The 24,222-nt window shown below is 39.7% G+C and overlaps 2 protein-coding genes across 2 annotated transcripts in view; one reads left to right on the top strand and one right to left on the bottom strand.

The window, feature by feature from the left end:
- LOC126871340 (follistatin-related protein 5-like) overlaps positions 1-24,222 on the top strand; it is a 47,745-nt gene that overhangs the window by 19,478 nt on the left and 4,045 nt on the right. Inside the window, exons 2-10 of the mRNA XM_050630024.1 lie at positions 13,495-13,581; positions 19,418-19,553; positions 21,424-21,663; positions 22,205-22,389; positions 22,470-22,604; positions 22,691-22,823; positions 22,996-23,156; positions 23,316-23,439; positions 23,508-23,801. Of these exons, the coding sequence (XP_050485981.1) occupies positions 13,495-13,581; positions 19,418-19,553; positions 21,424-21,663; positions 22,205-22,389; positions 22,470-22,604; positions 22,691-22,823; positions 22,996-23,156; positions 23,316-23,439; positions 23,508-23,801 (1,495 nt within the window). The remainder of the gene's footprint in view (positions 1-13,494; positions 13,582-19,417; positions 19,554-21,423; positions 21,664-22,204; positions 22,390-22,469; positions 22,605-22,690; positions 22,824-22,995; positions 23,157-23,315; positions 23,440-23,507; positions 23,802-24,222) is intronic.
- On the bottom strand, positions 184-3,051 carry LOC126871313 (uncharacterized). The gene is made up of 3 exons (XM_050629950.1): positions 2,882-3,051; positions 1,311-1,711; positions 184-760 (listed from the first exon to the last, which is right to left on the bottom strand). Exons 1-3 carry the CDS (start codon positions 2,942-2,944, stop codon positions 184-186), a joined length of 1,041 nt encoding a protein of 346 aa, XP_050485907.1. The 5' UTR covers positions 2,945-3,051.

Genomic DNA, 24,222 nt, shown 5'->3' on the forward strand with positions numbered 1-24,222 from the left:
GGATGAATGAATCATAAAACACGATAGGACACGGTCCCTGTGATTACCTCGGGAAAGATTTGGTTGGAACAATGGTAAAACTTGAAGCTCATCTCGCGGACGTAACGTCTCTGGATCTTCCAGGACGACTTCACGATTCTGGCTTCCTATGCAAATTCTCTGTGACTCGTAGACGGCGTTCGTTCATGGTAGACAGTAAACGGTTGTCTGCTGACAGGGAGTGGAACAAACGGAGGGCATAGTGTAAACGCAGACAGGTGGACACACCGTGGGGCAGATACACGGTGACGGTGACGGTGGGCAAACTCTCTTCGTTTCCGCGGGCGGCATTACGTCTGGACGATTTTTTCTCATCTCTTTCATCAAGGCCAATAGTTTCTGTACATGAGCCATTCTGAGCATTAAATCGAATTCGTCGCGTTTGCGTTTTCTCGCCTTTTTCGTCTGCGTCGCCACTCCCACTAATTTGTCCACGAGATCTTTGCATCGACAGATCAAATTGTCAGGATGAAGGGGCGGGATGATCGTCAAGCTGCCCCAACAAAAGGATTCCAGATCCATAGTATTTAATTCCCGGAATTGATATTGGTAATGGTCGTCGGTTTCCTCGCGTGCGTAGAATGCTCTTTGTATGCTCGTAGGGGAGTGTACTTCGGTTATGATGCATTTGCCCAAGTAACTGATGCGTATGTAGAGCTCGATGGTGGCGTCGGTTGCTTGTAAATCCTCATCCAGCAGAACGAACGTGCCGCGTGTCGACCTGGACGATTAACATAATTTTGTTCTGTCTTTACTTTTTTCTTAATTCAACCGCGCAGAAAAGCGGATTCACAAGCACCTGTCAGGCGTCTGAGCCGTATCAACAAGCGTTTCTGCATACTTAGAGAACGACGAAACATTAGGTATCTCTTAATTCGTGTCTCGTTAATTCGTGTATTATACTCGAGAAGAAATTGTGGCGCAGGAAATTTCACTAAAACCAGTTTAACGTTTACACCACCTGTACGTTTATCTTAGCGAGTAAAACGTTTCGAACTAATCCGAACGAGATAACAAGATTAACAAAGACCAAGCAGACACGCGAGATTACTATCTCCTTTTTTCAGAAGGGGAAGAAACATTTTGCCCGATACGATTCAAATGGTTTTCGATACAAACAAACCGGCTGCTGTTCAAACTAATTCAGTACTACTTGGTATAGCAGTTTTTTAAATTACATTAGCCCGGCCGACGTAACATTTGCCGTCCGGTAATTCGTTTTGCCGGCGAATTTGCATAAACGCCAGGTCCGCGTATTTAAATGCATTTACCTTGATATAGGTTCCCGCTCCAGTGCGGCAGAAAAATAACCCTCCAGCTCCTTCCGTTCGCAGAGGTCCTTGATAATACCGTTAAACAGATCGTCCATCCTGACGAGGGCGAATCCGAAATTCCGTCGTGGCTCCAGCTCGAAATACTTGGACACTCCTTTGTACACATACAGCTGCAGATCTACTCCGGACATTTTCTCCTCGAACATAGTTTCCGGCACGGAGAACAGCACGGATCTGCCGCCATAAAATTGTTCGTTCTCGTAATTAGAGCCACGATACGAACGATAGTCTCGTCGATTCGGCGACAACGTTGTCCATTCGTCATCCAGCATTCGAAACATTATGACAGTCCTCTTCATAAGCGCAGAGTCGAACACGTCGGACCATGGCATGTACAGCTGTTCAATCGTGTCAATATAACGGAATTTAGTGGACGCCGTGCCAAAAATATAGGTTACGTGGATTGGTTTCATCGAGTAATTTTTACATCGGTGGAGATATGTTGTTTTATTGTAAATATGTCATGTTGGTGAAATATTTATTTGTGGAAAGGTTTTTGCAGCTTTTTTTACGAGTGACTTCGCGCAGTGAAGCACACATCTTGGTCATTCCATGCTCTAAAAATACAGATTTTAAAAGAGGAAGAGGAAACGGTGGTATGATACTTTTTAATACTATATGACGTATCCTTACGCTCTTACGTGACTGCTAGCCCATATACTCGCCATTACGTGACCGGCACAGAACGTGTTAGATTTAAAAATTTCAGAAAGATTGCGATGTCGGCTAACCTTATGTACAAGAAGCTAAGCAACCACATTTATATGCGGGTATAGAATTTTACTATAAAAGCTCTTACATCTTCGATCATCCAAATCGTTAAAATCGTATTTTTAGTCGTTATTATGTAAAAGCTTGCAATTTTGCAAAAAAAAAAGAATATGAAAAAAGATGTGGTAATACGTATCAATCAATAAGTTACTTCCCCACTCTCTAACTCGTGTTCTAAAAGAGACATATAATTGCCACTAAGTGGTAGATGCAACACCGTTGTCGATGTATAGTAAGCGACAACTCGATTGTATCAATCCATCTGATATTACCTTGTGTTAAACATAGAATGTCATCTAACAAACTCGTCCAAGTTCGAGATACCTGTCGTTATACCATCCTCGGACAAAATTCTGTTACGTAAAAATGGGGACAATAGGAATATTTCCTTTACAATCCACGCCTATCGCTATGACTTTTATGTTCGAGTGAAAAAACATATAGATGGGAATCGTCACAACACGGATGACGAAGTAGAGGATGCAACATCACAATCTTCTTGAGATATGGGACACAAATTCTTTGGAAACGTAATTTATGAGTTAATTTCTCGTTACGAAAGGCGTTTTCGACTCAACTATGGCCAGAAGTAATAACTGAACATAAATGTACGTTAACAATGAGAAATATTTTTTCTATTCGTTCGTATCTTTCTTAAAGGGGCGGAGTAACTTACCGATTGACTACGTAGCTACATAAACGTCGCGATGATATACAACTTATCTATAATTACTCACATTTTTCACAGCTACCTCCAACAGCATAATTCGCGAGTTGTGCATTACGATCAGGGACGACATGGTATAATGTATTATACGTGTTGCCCGTTTTACGCTTCCTTCAACGAGTTCGCGTGAACTTCTCTCGGGGAGTTTGATTTATCGTCGATAAAGCGTCAAGAGCGTAGGGAAGATTCTAAAATTTTTGCTTGTTACAAACTATTTCTTTATGTGCTTCGCGGAGTTTGAGGTTGGAGCGTGTCGCGCTTTCCAATTCTGCGACATCGCTACCCTCCTCCTCCTTCGCCGTTTCCACCGAGATATTGGTGCTTCTTTCGAGAAATAAATTCCATCCAGTAGCGACTGTCCGCTAACTTCATTTCCCTGTTCTCCCAGAACAATATACCGAACAAAGTTCCGCTGCAATCTAGTCTAATCGCGTTCGGATACACATAAATGGTTAACAGACAGCTTCAAGGAACTTTTATCGGACATGGGATCCGACGAGATATCGACCGAAGGATAAATGGATTTTGCCAAAGGATCCGATCGGGAGACTTTGAAATTCACTTCATCGATCTTTTAATCTCTGCTATCTGCTTTTTCGTCTTTATCCTTCGTTCCATTCGTTTCTCCCCTGCTTGTGTTAGATTAAACGAACGTAAATTTATGGTATTATCGATAATGTCTGGATGGAAACAACGGCTCCATGTCGATCTCTCGCCGACCGTACCGCTTTTTGTGCCCGTTGCATCCGTGAGTTGTTTGCAGCACACTAAAAGTACTCGAGAAACAAACCCCGGTCTCTGGTTCGGTAGGTGGGAACGCCATTAAAAATATTTGGTCGAAGAATACGGAACATCAGGGCGTGGCGTGGCAGAAAATAAAACAACGGGAACAACAATGGGGGGAAAAAAGAGCACGAGGTAGAAGGAGGGGGCACCGCTCGAGGGCGGAGAAATCGTATTAACGACGGAAATAGATAGCGAACAGCCGAGGTAAAAATCGGCGAAACACGAGCAATTTATAGATACAGCGAATGCGCGAAAACACGGACGCAATTTATTGGCCATGCCGGGAACGATCTTACCCTAAGAGTAATATCGTAAATCGCGCATCAGTTCAGTCGTTCAGACTACATTCGACGTGGGGAAAAAAATGTCGTAATCGCGCCCTTCCAACGAAGAAAGTCTAGTAAGCCGAAACGCAATAAGCGTGGTGGCACGACACGGATGAATATGACGTAACACGCGTGAAAAGAAAAAGCTAAATGTCATTTAGCGCATCCTTTTTACCGTTAATCCGTCCGCGATGCAACGAGGCGCATCGCAGAGAAAAATTTCACAGCGTTTCGTAACATTTTCGCATCGGCTTTTCAAAGAACTGTTTATTACTATGACACAAAAGAGGAGAAATTAACAATTGTTAGAATATTAACGCTATTCTTGCGCAAAAATAAGAATGGCATGCCGCGTGTGTCTTCTTTTTCCTTTAAAAAAACATTTCCTCTTTTGCTTGACTTTATCCCATCGTAGTTACGTTTTTACGTTTCATTCAAAATATCCACTCGCCCTTTTCCGATAAAAATGATGCACGCCGATAAGGAATTCAACCGGCACCCTTCATCTGATCGATTAAATAGATCCGCTAATACCCGGAAAAAAGCGAGAAGTTCGACTTGTGAGTGACGCTATCTGACGCTTTTAATCGAGCTACCATAAATCGCTCTTTCAGCGGGCCGCCGTTTTCGCGATCGCTAATGGTGGCCGACGATAGGTCGAGGAGCGAAATATAAATTGCTGACACGGTTAATTCAGCCTTGACGCGGCGATTGCGAAATAAAACGCGTTCCCTCGGTCTGATTGAATTTGAATTGAATAGGAGCGCCCTGATTACGTAAATTCAAGGTGCTCGGTACTCGGAGATAAGACCTATTTAACGTTGATTCTTTGAGAACTTGAACACCCAAAACATGTGAAAGAACGCGATTAAACGACGAATTGAATTAATTACAGAACACGGATCGTCGAATCGTCGAACTTTACCTTAGTTTCGACAGCACCGGCGATGAAAGGAACAACCAGCCCGTTGCAAACCTTCCGCGCGACAGTCAAGCTTAACGATTATTCGCGTGCTAATCGTCGCATGTCGACATTTCGGCAGATTGCACCCGCAAATCATACCGTGCAACATCGCGATGCAAGTATGAGGCGGCTGCTGCTGATCATTCGGTCGAACTAGCTACGTCAGTGGGCATTTGGAACGAACGGACACTATTGAAACTGACAAATTGCTCAAATTTCAGTGGCACGGCAAGAAGCTTTCGAGAAGTAATGGACAGGATCATGCGATTAATATATAGAAATATTAATATGTGTAAATTTATATTTCTGATATTTTTTCGGCGCATCGTATATGCACAAGGTGCTTTCGAATTGATATTTTACGAAGCTGATACGTGAAGCAATAAATAAAAGTTATTCCTGAATAAATCGATGCTGGAAATCATTGAGTACATCTAGTTTTTGGTACACATACATGTATTGTGTTTATAACACAGCTGCTCGCACGCAGCTTTGCCTGCACGGTATTTGTTTTTATAGCAATTTATGATTATTACCCTCTGTTTGATCATCATTTAGGATTTGAATATCGAAAAATGCTTAAACACGGGTTTGTTTATTTTTAATGACAAGTTTATTTCCTATATAATATATAATCCCAAATCCCCCAGCTGTTGGATATACGGTTATTTTTTCAGAAAACAACTTACCCCTTTTTCATTTCCATAAGGGTTCAACTTCGAAAAACGCTCACATACGTGCTTGTTTATTTTCAATAAGTGATTTGTTTACCGAATCTCAAATCTCCAGCTTCAATGAACATAGAAGTAAGTTACAGTTATCATTCGAGAAAAGAACATATACCCCTTTTATTATATATGTGCATCATATATGAACAATATATACAATCATACATATCTCTATACAGATTGAATTTCGAAAAATGCTCACACGCGTATTTGCCCATTTTTAATGAGAAGTTCACATGCTGAACTTTACGTAACCAATTTTAACAACTCGTGGAATATGGCATTCTTTTAAAAAAATTTTACCTCACTTCTATCCCGTTGGGATTAGTATTTCCAAAATTCTTATCACATGCCTACGTCGCATAAGCAGTATGCTGCTTAAATTTTACGTTTCTAGATACAACGGTTTTAGCTGGGCGTTGATCAATAAATCAGTCATGTGACATATATTATAATGTGTTTTATACTTTATTCTGGTTAGTGGGTAGTAAAACTGCGTGTCGTAAGAATACTATAACTTTAATAAGAGTAGAAATGAAGCATTAAATAAAGATTTCAACTTGATTCACTATTCAATTCACAAGCGAATTTTGTTTCGATTGAATGCTACTAATTGATTTGCTGGAATCATGCAGTGAGAATGCCTCATGCAGAGGCTCCATTGATGCATAGCTCCATTTCAGTTTTGATTCATAAATGCATTTCAAGTGCTTCAATATTGGCACTCTGTGCCTTTTTTTCTTCTCACAAATAAAAAACGTTTCAATGGATATCGACTTTAACTCTTCGCAGTGAAAGAAAACTGTGGACCTGCTGAGCATCTTGACAAAAGATCAATTGTCACGCTGTTTTGAAAAATGGGAAACGCATATACAACGTGAAGATATAGGGATAGAGAGTACTTTGAGAAGAAGCACAAAGACTATTTTTATCACACCAGTCCAATTTAATACTAGAACAACCAGTTTCTATCGTATACTGAAATATATTGCAGATATAATTTAGATAGATATATTCCAGATAATTATAGTTGAATTAGTACATTGACTATATATAATCAAATTCTGATCTCAAAATTTTATAGGCATTCATTTTTCCTTTAAATCGTATATGTTATTAATATATGAAAAAGCGTGGCAAACTACCCGTCTAACAAATTTAGTAGTCCTAATATTATATTAACAGCCAAAATAGTATTTATAATATACAATAAAACTTTCTCTTGATATATCTCCACAAAATCCTTCAAAACCCAGTTCTAAATAATCTCCCAATCGAATCAAACGTGCCATTGATTGTTCGAAGTTCGAATACGTTTATTGCTCTCGATTCTATGCGTATGCCGAAGCATTTTCTAGTGAAAGAATGAAATGTCAGAACACTCGTCATCCCGGCCGTCATTTCCGATCGACCGGTGCAACTAGAGCGATTGCAAATTCGACTGGTGCTTGACCTACCTTCGGCAATTAATGCAGTCCAAATATTCGGCAGTCGGTGCTTTCATAGGCTTATGGACTCGTGAATAATGGTAATCGCGGTTGCGTAATGCGATAACAGAGAAATTCCGCCGATGTTTCTTAAACGACGCCAAATTCCAAGCTGCTTCCGGCTTAATGAGCGGCACTCGAGCAACAGCTGCTGCTGCTTCAAAATATTTGCGCTCACGAGTTTCACCGTTGCAGACTGTATCGATATATTCACATAGTCCGACGACGCACTTCAATTATGGTAACTACAAGTTTTGCACGTTCAGACATTCGATGTTTCGTTCAAAATTAATACAATTTAAAAGTGCACCCAAATAGCTAGCATACATGGTACGTAGTATAGCTCTCGTGCACGATAATTACGAGAAATATATCGTAATGTGCTAACACGGAGGCTTAGAAGGATGATAATAGTTTATATGTACATAGCGATGCTCGTTTGACTCTACTTTCAATCGTAGCCCTTTCTAAAATAGTAGGTTAATGAGAAAGTAATGTGAATATAGAAATTACTTAACTTACTAACGTTTCTCTTTATATTTCTTTTATTTAAAGAATTCTTCTATTTAAAGAAAATGCCATATTTTGAGAATAAGGGATTTTTAAACTCAGAAAAGGATCGAGAGTTTTTTAGGTACGGAACACCCTTCTTATAAAACAATTTTATCGTAAAGCGTCACGTATAAACCATTTGAAAATGTTTTTTTTAGTATAATAAAAAATCTACATTATTTTACTTCCAACCAAAACCTAGTATTTCTGAATTTTCAGTTAGAACAAACATCGAACCGTGTTTATTCACAGCATCGATGTAATAAATAAAAAAAGAAGAGTGAAACGCGCTGTCGTAAATAATTGATAAGCAAATATCGAGTAAATCGGTTAAAAAACGCTGGCCAAGTTAATCCCGTAGAACATCGATCGACGGAGTCGCAGGTGTACGAGAGATCGAGCAACAACGGACCAACATCCACAGCCCATGGAATATTTTTTCGGACGCGATTAATAGAAGGACCCGTTGGCCGAGCAGCAATTTAAAACCACAAGAATAAAGCTCAGTTGGCCTCGCTGCTCGTAGGTACAGTCTAGGCAGAAATAAACAGTGCAGCCTACCTTGTGTATTTAAATAACACATAACTGCTTTTTATGTTTGGGTCCCTAGTAAAACGTTAAATTGTTTTGCCAAGTGGAACTTCAATGGAAGAGAATTGTATTTGTTCGTACTCGTTATCGAAGATAAACATACAATGAATCAAATTGAATCTATTGTAACGTTTCCCAACCTTTTTTCAGAGCCCACTTTCCCAGCCATAGAAGAAACATCTTTAGCCCCTTAACGTTCCAATAAATTTGACAAAATCCACTTGAGATATTTTTCTATTAGTGCGCTGAAAATCCTCAATTAAAAATGTTAAACTACGACGAACATCCAGTGAACACTTCACGACCCCCAAGGAATCTATCTTTTCTTTTTAACACTTATCACGACGATATTAAAACGATTGTATTAATAAGCTGCCAGACAACGTATCGTAGGACAATATAGCTGGATTCTTAGGACGATATTGAAGACAGAAACTGAGGCAAAACCCCGCATCGTCCCATTATCTCCACACGCAATAAACCATTCCAGCCAGCTCCTCCGTCTCCGGTCGTCGGGCTTCTCCACCCCTTAGCATTTCCTCTTCTACATTCGTCTCTTGAAAAAATATCAGCCGTTCTCTCGCTACACTCTGGCTTCTACCGTCCACAGTTTCTCTTTCTTCGAATAATTACAGAGCCATGCAATTCGTCTTCCGGTGGCCGAGCTTTTTTAAACGGGACAAAGATACGGGATGTAAATTAGAGACACCGTGAGCTTTCGTGATTAAGCCGCCGCGCCGCGCAAGGATGGAAAAGGATACTTCGATCTACGAAGGCAAAGCAACTCTGTGAAAACGAAGAAGAACGTGAGAACTTCGTTCGAGTACGTATTGGTGACACATTTGAATCCGTTTCTCATTGACGAGGAGATATGCTTCATCGGAAAGAATCCTACAAATGATTATTCGTATTCAATTCATGGTTCATCTTGGCGAACGAATCTAACCTAGTTTCTTCGTTCTCTAATTTAGTAAGGACGAAAAATCAATTATACAGGTTTCGGAATTCATTCCTGGTTTATCGTGCCGTGTTCTCGCGTTGGAATTTCAAACTTCTTGGTATCTGCCTGGTGTGTTTTTATTCGTGCAAACTTCACTTTTCCCTATGGTCTGATGTTATTCCTTTTCCTTTTTAAAGAATTGCTGTTACTTTTTAAAGAATTGCGTTACTTTTTTAACGTTTTAACCGTTCTTCGTGTCCTTGCGTTGCTACTTCTTCGTTAATCCAACTTGTTATTATAGTATCTTTTATAATGTCCTTCTTTTTATTGCAAGAATTCCATTTCTTAGTTTTACACTTTTCTATGGTTCTTCTGTTGTTACGATTTCCTTTAGAATTTCAAACCCTTGCTTTTGTAAATGTAGAAGATTCCTTTAAATTACAATTTCATCGATGAAGTGAACTTCAATGAAAATATTTACTGGTTGGGGAACTGTAGAAGATGATAGATTATTTTCCATCATTGATCGCAGACGGATACGGTCCATGGAACCAGTTGCAATCAGAAGAGAATCCTTAGAAATGTGGACACAATAGCCAACTATATATGGTGAATGTTGGAATCGATTTTGGAGAAAGTGACTACCTACTGACCAGTAGTGACCACTGATTGACCACAGAATGGATATTGTCCATGACCAATAGTTACGATGAAGGAGTAGTAGTGATAGTACTAGTGGTAGAGGAGGTAGCTCCAGGCACTCATAGAAATTGAAGGCACAGGAATTATTTAGAAGCCCGTGTGAAAAATGTGCTTTTACTCATCCATCCTTCCGTGAACTCCCGACGAGTGACGCTTAACCTGGAATGCACCACCACCCTGCCATCGTCTAATGTTTCACTGTATCTTCGGATTTAAGTCGACTATTCTTTAATGAGGTACACGAGGACATGTACAGCTGTAGAATTATCGATTTCAAATCTTGATTCTCACACATGCAACGATGGTTGCAAATGCTGCATTACTTGCTCTCTTACGTTAAATTAATGTTATCTATTCGTTTGAGTACTCTTACCAAGTTACCACAATCGTAATGAATTCGTTTACATGATAATAGCAAATATGGTGATAAAGGAAATGGAACTTTACAAGCAAATTTTTCAAGCTATATAAGTCATCTGAGTACGGTGTTTGACGTAAGTTGTAAAATTATAAAGGAGAAGTTCATTTGCCAATAGTCAATATCAAGTGAAGCGGTTAAACCTATTACTCTCGATACTAAGGAAACAATAAATTAATAAATATTGTACAAACATTACAATGACCGATAAAGTCACAAATCAAAATTTATATTACGTTGAATCGATAAAAAGACAAAGTTCCTTAGATAATGCTTCAAGACCTTATTTAAGACTACTACATAAAGCACACTTTAGTTGTGGTTTGCTTCTTATCGAGAAAAGTAGGATGCTATATACGACCCTGGGGAACTGTGCCTCAATCGGTATCGCTACTTGCTACTTTAATTCGATCTTGGCCATATCATAAAAGCTAATGTTGGTACATCGATTCATCCTACTAATTTTCTCACCAAAATCATTCCTCATCAAGCGTTCAATTAGGAAATAAAAATACGGTGGCGAGGTGAATGGAGGGAGGGGGGGGGAGGGGTTAAAAATCGGTAGCGTAAGCAAGCCTGGAACTTTTTCAATCGCGTTTCAATTTCCCCGCGATAAAACGGAGTTTAAGGGTGGAGGGGGTTTATAAAACTCGTCGGAAATCAGAATGCTAAACGGACCGAAAAGGACTTACTTAAGCGATCCGAAAGCGAGGATTCGCCGTGGCTTTAAAGATAAGACCCCGGAACATCGAAACGATCCGACCCTCGTCGTTCCGGCGCGTAACTTTGAAAATCGTCCCGACGTGAAAGAACCGCGACACGGAGTGGGAAACGCGAAAGCAACGCGCGTGCAACTCTCGAAGCCCGCCGGAATCGATCGAGCCCGTTCTTATTCGTTAGAATGGCTTCTGCTCTTACTCGTCTAGAGAAAGTAATAAGAATCTCCGCCGAGGAGGATCGACGCGAGGATTTACAGCGAGCCAATCGTTTGCCGTATAAACGTTTTTCAAATATACTGCCGAGCGGGGAACGTGCTGGGCCTCCTCTTGGCCAATAACAATATATATTTCCGCCTTTATCAAAGCTATTTGTCTTCGAATTGAAAAGCCGGGAATGAATTCAGAAAGGGCGGAGAACCTATGCCAGGAGCGATCCCGAACGACAACGGAACGATCTCTCTTTTCTGGCCAGCGTCGAGACGCTCGATTTACGACTTCTGGCTGTGAGACGTCGTCGGATTTATCTTCCGCTTCACGCGCGCGGATTAAACAGGCTAAATAAAGCATCCCGTATACCAGGGAATACGGTTAAGGAAAATTCATTTTTCACCTGAAACGTTATATGGCGCGTACGTGAGAAAAATTTAGTATCTAACCGCGAAAGGCTCAATCTTCACATCCTCCAACCACCGAGGATTACAATTCGTCTTGGGGACACATTAGCTCGTGATACATCCGAATAAATAGTTTCTGATCGATTCCGTTAGAATGAAATTTCATTTTAATCATTGGGCTCGAAGCGGTTTTAATTCGTTTTAATCGATAAACGTGATACGTTTCGAGTGGTAGACTGTAGGAAAAAAGATAAAAGATAATCGAACGATGGAACGATTCGAGGAGTTCGCAAAGATAATTGAGTTAAATTATCGAGGTGAAGGGTCGAAGAAGGTAGGTGGAAATGTTAAAATCATTTGACTATTCTCTATTAAAGGCCGCTAAATATTAAATCTGAAAAATAAGTTAGCGAAAAGAATTGTTCATTTAATACCAACTCGTTTTACTCTGATTTGCGAATTGAAATACTACTCGTGTAAACGATTTCTTGAAACGCTTAAGACGTTCCATTTAAAGTGAGCGTATCCTTATACGTACCTTTATACGTGTCTTCTATAATTTTATATATGTATTCAATGTTTCCTCAATGATTACACCGTACGATAGTAATAATCCAGCGCAACATATTCCGCTGAAAATGTTCTTGACGTTTCAACGACGGATCAAGCGTTCGGCGGAGAAAACAGTTTCTGACAAAAAAATCGCATACTCGCCCCGAAGCAGCCTTTTGCTTCGAATGAAGCCGACTAGTTCAAAGCAAAAACAGGTAGCGGCACTTTTAATTAATACACCCGATACTCGGCTGATGTCTTCATTTTCCGTGCGTGATATTTGCCTGGCACATGGTAAGCAGGTCACACGAATGCGAACAGTTCGCGAATCGCCTTTACGTTAAGTCGATTAGAAACGTGTACGGGTATGTATGTTCTCCTTTGCCATAACCGTGTCACCAGTTTATCGAATATATGCCGCGGTGGCAATTCATCCGCGAACGACTCGTTTCAGTTTCAGCCAATATTTCAACGTCCCTCGTGTAAAGGACACTCTAAAACGTTCCCAGGGTTGCAATAGTCTCGACGCTCGTTCCCGCAATTTATGAAAACGATGTTCAACCGGAAAAAAGATCGGGCAGGAGAGGACGAAGCGAACGATTAAATATCGCACGAACAATTAAGTTTCAGCAAAGGAAATGAAAGGGCGGAAAAGATCTCGGTGGTAGATTGTTGGTTGGCAAGGAAGCGTTTAAATTCTAGGACACGCTTCGCCCCGAGAATCGTAAGGGATTCTAATCAAAGTGGATCTTGTTCGCCAGCTAATTGAAAATCAGCCACCGCAGACTAGATAAACATTTATTACGCAAACCTCTGACCGCCGAATAAATTCAACGAATCCTCGATCGTTACTGCGTTTTACAAACAGACTGACACGCAGAGTTGACCGATGATTTATCGCGGGGATAAAGTGGATTAAATTAATAAACGTAGACTCGAATCTCCCCTTCCCACGGTCAATAAATAATAAACCTTTCACTTCCTAGCTGCAGCTATTAAATCGTATAATACAAATTTGCCAACGAACGAAACGCTCGCGTTTGCTGGTCGTTGCAATATGTCGCCACGTAAATGTTGCGATTCTTATATCACTGTATCTACACTTCTATACATAGAGGATCGTGTAAACTAGTTTCACTCGATAAACGTTGGAACTATAATTTAGATTGATCGACTTCATCGTTGCAACGAGAATCGTGAAAAAAAGCGACATTTCTATTAACGTATACGCGCGTTTGTTCCAGATGAGACGGAAATTTGAAATCGCAGCCCTTTACTTCCTCCTGCTGTCGATCACCTCCACTTACGTCGTCTCTGTCGCCGGTTACAAGGTGAGTATCGAAGCCTCTGTGTGTTACGTATACATCGTTTAACATAATTATCGTGACCTCGACGTTCTGCACGAAATCGCTTACCCGAGGAAAGAATAGCATGGAAACGACGGAATCACGTAAAATCGTTCCGTTTCACGCTAAGCCGTCAGCCAGGATAGCCTAGCTATTCGTCTGCCACGAAAACGCACAATATTCTACTGAGCAGATTTATGGTTCAACCTCGTGCACCCTTCGAAATTCTTTTTCCCGCATCGTCGCCTTTTTGCTCTTCGTGGTGCACAAAGTTATCGACGTTGAAGGCGAGAGCTGAACGCAGGTAGACAGGACGAAGAAGCAAGAAATTACCAACAGCTCGAATACTCGAAGGAATAAAAAGCGAGTGGGTTTGTTTCGTGAAATTCGACCAACAACGGAATAACGGTGATTCATCGTTTCCTCCGTTTAATCCTACGTTTAGTTGGCCCCTCGCAAAAGAAAAAAATGAATCGAGGAGATCTCTGGAAAATGTGCCCATAAGTTTATGGTAAACATACATACATATATACATTCCGTTCGTTAAAACATTTACTAAAACGAGACATAAGTCTCAAATATTATTAGAAAATTACTAAAACATCTAAGAATTATTATCTCGTTTAAAATCTTACATTAACATAGATAACACGTTATAGAATTTTAAGTATGGTATAAGATCATCAAATACTTGAATTCTTGTTAAATTCTTATTTATTTTGTTAGTATAAAAAGAACAAAGTTAGGAAACTAAAACTAAAATTTCTTATCTTATGCAGCCTCTTTCCACGAATCTCCTCGATTGTTGTAAAGGAAAATATTGATATAAAGTGTATTTAGCTTATACCTCTTACGTGTCCTTCCGACTGTTCCGACTGTACCGAATGTGGTCAATTACAATAGGATTCTACTGCAGAACTTCCACAAAGGATAGGCAAAGAATCGTCAGGACATTGTCAAAGGTATTCCGCGACCCAATGCACCAGCGTATTTCAACATTATTCACCTGACGACCCACTCTTCGAGTAAGAAATGGCATAACCGGTTCCTTCCAATAGATTCTAGCGTACAGTGACCTATTTACAGTAACGGTAATAATCGATCAAACTCAAATATGATTCACTAAAATAGCGTGCATTCTCTATGGCAGCAAGTTATTTGGAATAATGACCCGAAAGTCAAAATAAACGCGACATATGAAATGCGTGTTGATATCAATCGTCACTAATTTGAAATTATTTATGCTTATATATATATCAATGGAAACTGTGGTTACATTCATGTAATATATATACTAGGTCATAATAATTTTCGAAAATATACGGTTTTATCGTTGTCGTTTAGATAAATTTAGAAGGAATAAATTTACCTCTCAGAGACGTACAAAATTAACAAGGTACTTTTAGACAATTTTTTAAACATTTTACTTCCACTTAATTTTCACGTTTCCCTAAAGTTAATAAAATACGCTCGTACATAGATGACGTAACGTAAAATTGAATGTTAAAGATATTCGATTATGTAGAATTTGGTATTGCCAAATTACTGAGCTCAATTCAAATCCCACTAAAATGGTGTAATCCAAATGAGATATCATTCAATTCCAATCCTGGGCTGCTTAATATGTAATATCAAAATCCTTCATAAACTATATCAAGACAAATTACCTTAAAATAAGACCACGAATCGAGCAATTTCGAAATTAAAGAATTCATCATGAATTATCTCGGAACGAGAGACGTATACTATGTAGAAACGATATAGCGCGGTCGTAAATTAAAGCTGGGGTTAAATTAGGGAGGATTAAAACGCCTATTGATGTAATCACAGGATGGTACGCGTTTTGTAGATGAAATTTAATTCTTCGTCTGCGAAAGTTATTTGCAAATTAATATTCTACTCTGCTCATATTCCTGTTTTAAACCTATACTGTAATTGTGGTATTAGTAAAAATTAATTTATATTTATTAAAAAAAAAGCTTTTGCAGAAAATAGAAAGAAACAGCTTCAAGTTGATATTGCACAATTCTGAACGAAACTCAAGATCCTCGCCTCTCCAAAGATATCTCCAATTACATGCTTCGCCACTCGAAACTCTAATCCCCCATAAATTTTGCAACCATGCTATATCATTTTCACAATATCTTAAATCCCTCTAAAATCGTAAAACCGCAAATCGACCTTGGGACCGAAGAATTCCCAGAGAATCTCGAAGTTAAGAAGATGATTACAGACTATCTTAAAGTCCAAAGATCCGTCATGAGATCAAAGTATATCGACTCATCTTACAGTATCCTGAGATGGTTTACCCTCATCTCATGGTCGAAGGCCACGTATTGTTTGGGTTTAGGAACGTTGAATTCGGAATGACCGAAACACAACCCTGGGGGTAGATTAAGATGAGTCTCTCGACCACTAGGTAGTCCATGACAAGTTCTTAGACAAGCCTGAGGCAGTCCAAGAAAGGTTCTTTCAACACCGAGATTGTCCTTGGCAGTCCCCTCAAGCCTGAGATACTTTCTGGCAAATCCCTCGACTCTGAATTCGCCATGAAGCCCTCGATCTTAAAGCGATCTGTGGTAGGTCTCTCAACTCTAAATTGATCCAATTTGAATCCTTTGACTTTGAGACAACCTCGGTGTTATCAATTCATATCGCGTTATATTATCAAATCCATGCATTAGAATGACATACGTTGTCCTTCTTTCTTCATCGTCAGAATAGAACAGCGGGATAGCAGAACAGAATTTCTTCGCTACTTTTGATTCCCTGGAGAATCTAGTCCAAGTTATACCATATAGTCTGTTTCTCTCCTTCTATCGGAACCTACGGAATCACAGCATGGACATCTGACTTGCCGTCATTGCTACACGAGCGGCTGTGCTGACCATTCTGTTAATGTTGACCGGAAGTGTTTGTTCTGATGCATGTGCACTAGTATGCTAGACACCACTTGTCTCATGGATCGTGTAGCGTTGTAGTCCAACATAATTGTTGGCGTGCCAGAATTTACCCAACGCATAGGTGGTTGGATCGGTGCCGGCATTTGTCCCGTGTACGTCCTCCAACATGCGAGGATAATTCGCTTCACTGCCTGAAGCGGATTTGATTGCACGACACCCATGATAAATGTAAATGCAAACAACGTCTGACAACTGAATTCGAGCGCTGCAAACTGGCTAATTTCCATAGCTGGTTGTTCTTCTGATTTCGATCCTAACGATCTTCTCAGACAACTTTCGCTCGACTGCGTTCCATCCGCAAATAATCTTCTCCCACTGCTATTACTCGTGGTTCGTCCGAGTGATATAGTATTATCAATTAATTATCGTCCCCGTTCAAGAAGTTCCAAGCCCACGGTAAACACGAAACGTTCGTACGCGACATTTCATTATCTCGGGCGAAAATAATGGCACGGTAATTTCGTATAAGGGGCGTACTTACGAGCGTTTTTCGTGGCAAGGAACATTCTGCTGTTACTTCTAATACCCGAACTAGTTCCCTCCAACTTACCTCTTAATGAACGTCCAAACGTGTACCTGTAACACCTTTTCGTTACATTCGCTTCAAGTTCGCCTCTTATACTGATTACTTCTTTGACAAAGAGCTGAAAATTTCCTCCAACGAACGTTCGAACGAAATGGAAGGGTCCTCCACTTTCGCGCGATAAAATTGCACCGATTTTCACGAACGTGGAACGTATTGTTAAAATCCCGATACGCCGTCGGCTGCACTGTAATCAATGGCATCGGCCACGCTGACAGCGTTAATCGATAATCCAAAATAACACGCGTTAATACGGCAAGTCGTGGAACCAACGAAATAGCTGGTCGTAATTGGATCGGACACAGTGTCGGACGTATCTACCGAACGTGTGAATGTATCCTTGCCTCGAGCGAAATCGTAATTTTTCCAAAACGAATTGGCTGTTTGCGTTCAGGTGATCGATTTGATAAAACTTCGTAGAAAAGTGTATGAAATACGGCTCGAAAGCTGAATGGTACAAGAAACAGAAATCGCTAGTCAGATCTCTAATTTGTGTGATAAATAAAATGTACTAAGAGGCACATCACTCGATGAATTCGAGTAGTGGTACAGGATTTATTAGGTGTCGTTACAACCAAGATCTTTCTTCGGTGGTTTGTTTTTAGATAATTACATTGTGAAAGTCTAACTTTCTGGCGGTTAGACGCGCTTAATATTATCTAGCATACAATCGATCAGACGTCATGTAAAAAATGTTATAAATCAAATATTAATTCTTAATAGGTAAAATAGAACGTATACTTGAATAAAATTTAGCCATTTAATCGATCTTTACGTTGTATCTTACGTTAATGGACACGATCTTTTTGTATCATGATCGATATCGAAATAGTCACAATATCGTACGAGTTACATTATCTATATTTTTCTCATGATGAAGATAAAATATTAAAATTGAAAAAAAAATTTGAAAATACGAAATCTGCGGAGCGGTGGCACGAGGAAGAGACGAGTATGTTTAGAAAATATGTTTGATGAAAAAAGCAACGGATCCAACGTCAACCACAAGAATGAGAGAAGCTGCTTGAAGTTTAATGATTCTTAAGGACGAGTTCTCAGACTATCTAAATTAATTCTTAAAGTTCCCTCCCAAAAAGTTATTCTCCCTAGCGGCCGGTAATTTCAGGGAGTAATTGAAAACACCCGTTCCGTGAATGAACAATTTTAGGCGACGCTAATGGAGATACGGAATGCCGCGGTGTCCTCGTAAATTTCCTCGTGAAATAACGCGGTCGCGAGAATGAATGAATCCTAAAACTACTCATATTTTTCGATGTCGTTCTGATATTTCAGCTTCGTATATTAACCCCTTGCTGAACTTCCGAGTATCCGGCGAGCTTGACCGATCGCTTTGAGATCTCCGCCAACCAATTCCTGTTTTCTTTTTTGTCTTTCTCTGAACGATGCGACAACCAGCCAAACTATATCCTATGGCGTTCCGCTGTATGAAAAATCGAACAGATAGAAACCTGGATGCTCGATCCCTCTTTCCAACGTGTTTGTCTCTCGATATTGATACTTTATCATCTTTCATTCCAGGCAAGAATTTAACGTCGGATGAACGTCAAAGACCGAGGATCTCTTTATTTTTCGTCGAAATAATCATGGATGGAAGTAATACAGATCAGAAACAAAAGGATTTCATCGTGTCTCCAAACAATTTATTTGTTTCCTTTTTCCTTTTTTCTTTGTTCCTTATTTTCGATCAATTAAATAAAAGGTACAATTAACAAGAATAAGAAATAAAAGTCTTTTGGTAGCAAAAATACGAAGCAATCTCCTTTACGAAACATCTTCCCAGCGGTTTTTTTAACAAGATTAATTTTCGTAACGGATGATGTATTGTATCAACAACGACTCGAGTACAAAAGAAATTACTTGGTAACAAAGTTTACTAATAACGATTCGTTTCTTCTCTTCTCGCCGAGTTCGACTTTTTAATAAAAATGGAAAGTAATAGCGGCTCGTGGCAAGTCGGTCCGGCCTGGTCAAACTCGAACGAAATTCCGTTCTTAGAAAGAGCATGATACTGTGATACAATGCACATGTATGTATACTAGCCAGCTGCATCATCGACAATAAGTAAAGTGCTTTGCTCTAAATTTTCGTTAACGATGCACTTTTTCCAAACTCGATCGTGCCTAATCTGAACTGTCGATCGTGCCTTCCATCGATTCGCCCTGCCAACCGTACACGAACCTGTTTCTTGACCCTCTCGCGTCTTTAACCCAGTTTTCTCTGCGGTTCTTACGTATGCATTTTTCATTCTTTTCAGCACTCAAGGCGACACCGAGACTTTACTGTGGCCGAGAGCTACGATGCGTCATCCTCCAACAGTGACAGCCTTTCGATGACGATACCACCATCGATCGATCGGTCCTCGCTTCCTGAAGAATCATACCTTCCTGAAAGTAAGAAACGAAGGTTAATCTAATAGCTTGAAATTTCCACGTGAAACTTTATTCCGTTTTTTGTTCGTTAATATCCGTTTCGTTCGCTGTGTCTTATAAGAGGAAAGAAGAAGATCTATTAAAAAATGTTGTACATCACGGATGCAGTAGAAAGGCAGCAAAGATACGTGTACAAAGTCGAGCCTTTGCAAAATTAACGTACAGCCGTCGTTTCTTCTTCCACGCGAGAGAAACGAAAATTGAAAAGCCAACAAACTGGCCGGCATGCCGGAAGAAATTAATGAACGCGTTTACACACAGCGTGCATTTGATACAGCTGACAAGAATAAAAAAAAAAAAGCGAAAAAGAAACTGGTCATTCCCGTCATCTGTACTGTGAACGCTTTATTCGTGGTTACGAAATTTCTAAAGCAAACTTTCGCGTTATTCTTTCGTCGGCGCAACTGCTTTTCCCGCGAGTCTCGTTCAACATTTCTTAATTAAGTGATTATTCCGATGAATGTATAATTTTCAGCGCACAATGGCGCTATTGGAAGACCAGATTTTCGCGTTCTCGCCCTCGAACAGTAGTCGTTTAAAATGGAAAACGAAGAAGCGTCGTCGGCAACGGAAACGAGACCCATTTGTTTATGCTGTTTTAACCAAACGTCGTCCGTCATTCGAGAAAAGGGATTAAGTACTGTATTTTCAGGATAAAGAACGCCACAAAGAACACCACGCCGGTGATAGTCAGCGCACCGAAAATTTGAACGCCTATCGAGACCTTCGTAGTCATTCTCTTTTCCTGTTACTCCCGTTATCTTGATTCTTCCTCGGAAGATCTCTTTTTTAGTTTTTCGCTCTTTCACACTAAACGATACGCCGCGAGAATCGCGTAAAGGACAAGCCCAAGGATTAATATTAACGCGACTATGTAAAATAACGCGCACATTGCATATCAACTTTATCTGGTTAGAAAGTAAATTTAATTGTACGCATCGACTTGCACTCAACTTCGCATCGCAAAAATAAATAAATAATATTGAAATACGTGTATATATATCGATATTGCCCGTGATTACTTTGAACATATCCATTGAAATCAAAACGCAGCTCGACACAACAGCGACAACCGGTTCAATTATCGATGATATCGCGATATTAAATATCAGAAAACGATTGAATTTGTATAAACACAAAGACAGTCGATATGTTATTATAATCGCTGATATAATAACTCGAAGCTTTGCCGTGAATTTTACAAATTCGAGTGCTAATTAGCGTCAGTCACAACAGGTACCCGTATTAATTACGGCAAACACGCGTATGAAATATTTATCCTGCATTGTTGACCAGAACAAGTTTCAGGCAGAATTTATCTGTCGACGTTTACCAATAATTCAAAGCTACGTCTCTGTCAAACGAGTGTAACATATAAAGCTCGAAATAACCCGAAACAGGGAAAAAAATACTCGTCCAGTTTCGAGCCGCGATTCTTTGTTTAATACGCGTCCCCTTCTCTGTCAAAGTCGTAACAAGAGGGCTCGAAATCTGGACAAGACCACGGTAATAAAATATTCGAGAGAGTCTCTTTGATGAACGAACTCAGGCCAAAGACAAGGAGATCGCAGATTCCGTAACGCGAAACCACTAAAAAGAAAGAGGAAAAGGGACGAACCAAAAGATTTAAATAACTTTAACCGCGAGAAGATTTTCGAGGACCTCAAAGCCTCGAATTCAATTCAGGACAACTTGAAATCGTGTACCAGCGTGCAACGATCGGAAAAAGCAAGTCGCACGTGTATTTGCGGAATCAATCGCTCGGGGATAGCTTTCGATGTTGTTCGAAGCCCATGGCGAAATCGTGATGTCTCCCTTATTTTTCTCACAGGCCCACATCCGATCGATCCTTGCGTGGCAAAATATTGCGGGATCGGCAAAGAATGCGAACTGTCGCCAAAAAACAACACCATCGCCGTGTGCGTTTGCATACGAAAATGCCCGCGAAGGCATCGACCAGTTTGCGCCAGTAATGGAAAAATCTACGCGAATCACTGCGAGCTACACAAAGCTGCCTGCCACTCTGAATCGCCGTTAACCAGAAGCAGACTGATGCGATGTCTACACCATGGTAAAAATCTTATGTTATTTCAGTACAAATTATTATCGAACTCTTTGTGCTAACTATTTAACTGTTTAACTATTCTCGAACTCTTTGTGCTAATTAGCTTTGACACATCTATCAGACTACTTAGATTCTTTCAATTGTTTCTTCTACATTATTATTATTAGACTACTTTATTATTAGACTATGGATGTTAGTGGAAATTTTGATTGAAGTGGAGCTTACGCAAAAATCGATTTAACCTACTAAATATTTAATAAATACTATATTATGGATATTTTATATATCTTTGCGTATCATGTACATTTCGTGTAAGTATCACTACACTTTTTAATTTCTTTATAACTCTCTGCAGCCTGGTTACTATCGAAATCTCAAACCCTATGAATTGTTTGTGTAATGTTGCAAATAGTAAAACAAATTACAGTACAAATCGTCGATCAAATTTTAGAAGAAAATATTCCATTTAAATTATGTAAAATATTAGAGCTAATGTGATTAAATTCGAGCCACATTTTAATCCAAAATCTCGTCTTTCTGAATCCAGACATCGAAAACGCTCATATTCGAAGAACCTTACACATGAATAGAACATCCCCTAAAACGGGCAGGATCGTTTCTTACCCAAGATCCAGAAGCCGAAAGAAGGGTGGTTTGAAGGATAACTTGATACCAGAGAAGAACGACTCGGACTCGAAGGAGTGCTCGAATCAAGAATACGAAATAATGAAGGCAAGAGGAGATATGTAGTGAAACGTCGCTTATAGTATTCGATCATTGAACGTTGTGCGATTATATTACTTCCATTCCAGGATAATTTGCTGCTCTACAATCACGCGAGATTAATGTCCCAAGATAACCACAGCAAAGAATACCTTGTCAGTATAATGTTTTCTCACTACGATCGGAATAATAATGGCAATTTGGAACGCGAAGAATTAGAACAAGTAACTTTCTTCTATTTTACTTTCTCCATGATAATCAATTTAATCGATGGTCGTATGTATTTTATGTGACAAATGGTAATTTGTAGTTCGCGGAAAACGAAGACTTGGAAGAATTATGCAGAGGCTGCAATCTCGGTCACATGATCAGCTATGACGATACGGATGGCGATGGAAAACTGAACGTGAATGAATTTTACATGGCGTTCAGCAAACTTTACAGTAAGTATTCTTTCAAACTACTCGATCTAACCATTGTAGCCACAAGTTTTCATCTTTTTAAAGGTTCAGGATATTTTTCATTTAATAACGAAAGCCAAGACACGTGCATTTGTATAGAATTAAAATCTTTACATACGTATAGTATCTTTTAAACTAGCGCAATCGTTCATAGGTGTCTCGGTGGTATCTCTGGACAAGTCCCTCGAGATAAACCACATATCCGCGAGGGTAAGCGATAATGTGGAAATCAAATGCGATGTCACGGGAACACCGCCACCTCCGTTAGTGTGGCGACGCAACGGGGCTGATTTAGAAACGCTAAACGAACCTGAGGTACAATGAACAAGTAACAATTTCTTAAAAAAAGACGACCACTCCCCTTTTACATATCTTTGTAATAAATACTTCGATAATAATTTAATAATTGTCATAGACAAATGAACTTTCATACTTCAACGATAATAAATCTGTAATTACTTTTTTCTTCGGTAGATTCGAGTGTTCAACGATGGCAGTCTTTATCTAACGAAAGTGCAACTGATACACGCTGGAAATTACACTTGTCACGCAGTTAGAAATCAAGACGTTGTTCAAACTCATATCCTAAGTATTCGCAGTAAGTATTACGAATATTGCAAAATTCGTTAACGCAAGAACGATCATTTTTACGAAATTACTTTTTAGCTATTCCCGAAGTGAGGGTAACGCCGCGATTCCAAGCAAAACGTTTGAAAGAAGAAGCAAACGTAAGATGTCACGTGGCTGGTGAACCTCTTCCACGAGTGCAGTGGTTGAAAAACGACGAGGCGCTGAACCATGATCAACCGGATAAGTACGATATCATTGGGAACGGTACTAAACTCATCATTAAAAACGTTGATTACGCCGATACTGGAGCCTACATGTGTCAAGCTAGTAGTATCGGCGGTGTTACCAGAGATATCAGTAGCTTGGTGGTTCAGGAACAACCCACTCCAAGTAAGTCACTTGTTATGTGTATGTATAAACCTGTCCTTCTATACGTTAATATAAAGCAAAAAATAAATAGTCTCTCTGTCTGGTATATATAATTATATTCGCAAATATAAATAAATATATATGTCGGAGATAAAAGGACATCAGAGCCTTCCCTTTGGAACTTCGGGAAAATCCCTTAACACCATAATCTAGATTCTATCACAGGCGTAATTAATTGTATTTGTTCGAGATTTGTGATAATGAGCTTGGGCTCGAGGCGACAACCAGTCGCCGAACGTAGCCGCGGTCACGGGATGAACGCTTTGTCTGACAGAGGCATGAAATAATTCTATAGCTCTCCTTAAAAAGGAAATAGTTGTAACACTCAACAGTAAACATTCCCGCGGTCTCTGTCCCGTAGCTTGCCACTTGCAGACCCTGT

The sequence above is a fragment of the Bombus huntii genome, chromosome 11 (genome assembly GCF_024542735.1).
Source record: "Bombus huntii isolate Logan2020A chromosome 11, iyBomHunt1.1, whole genome shotgun sequence".
Classification (NCBI taxonomy): domain Eukaryota; kingdom Metazoa; phylum Arthropoda; class Insecta; order Hymenoptera; family Apidae; genus Bombus; species Bombus huntii.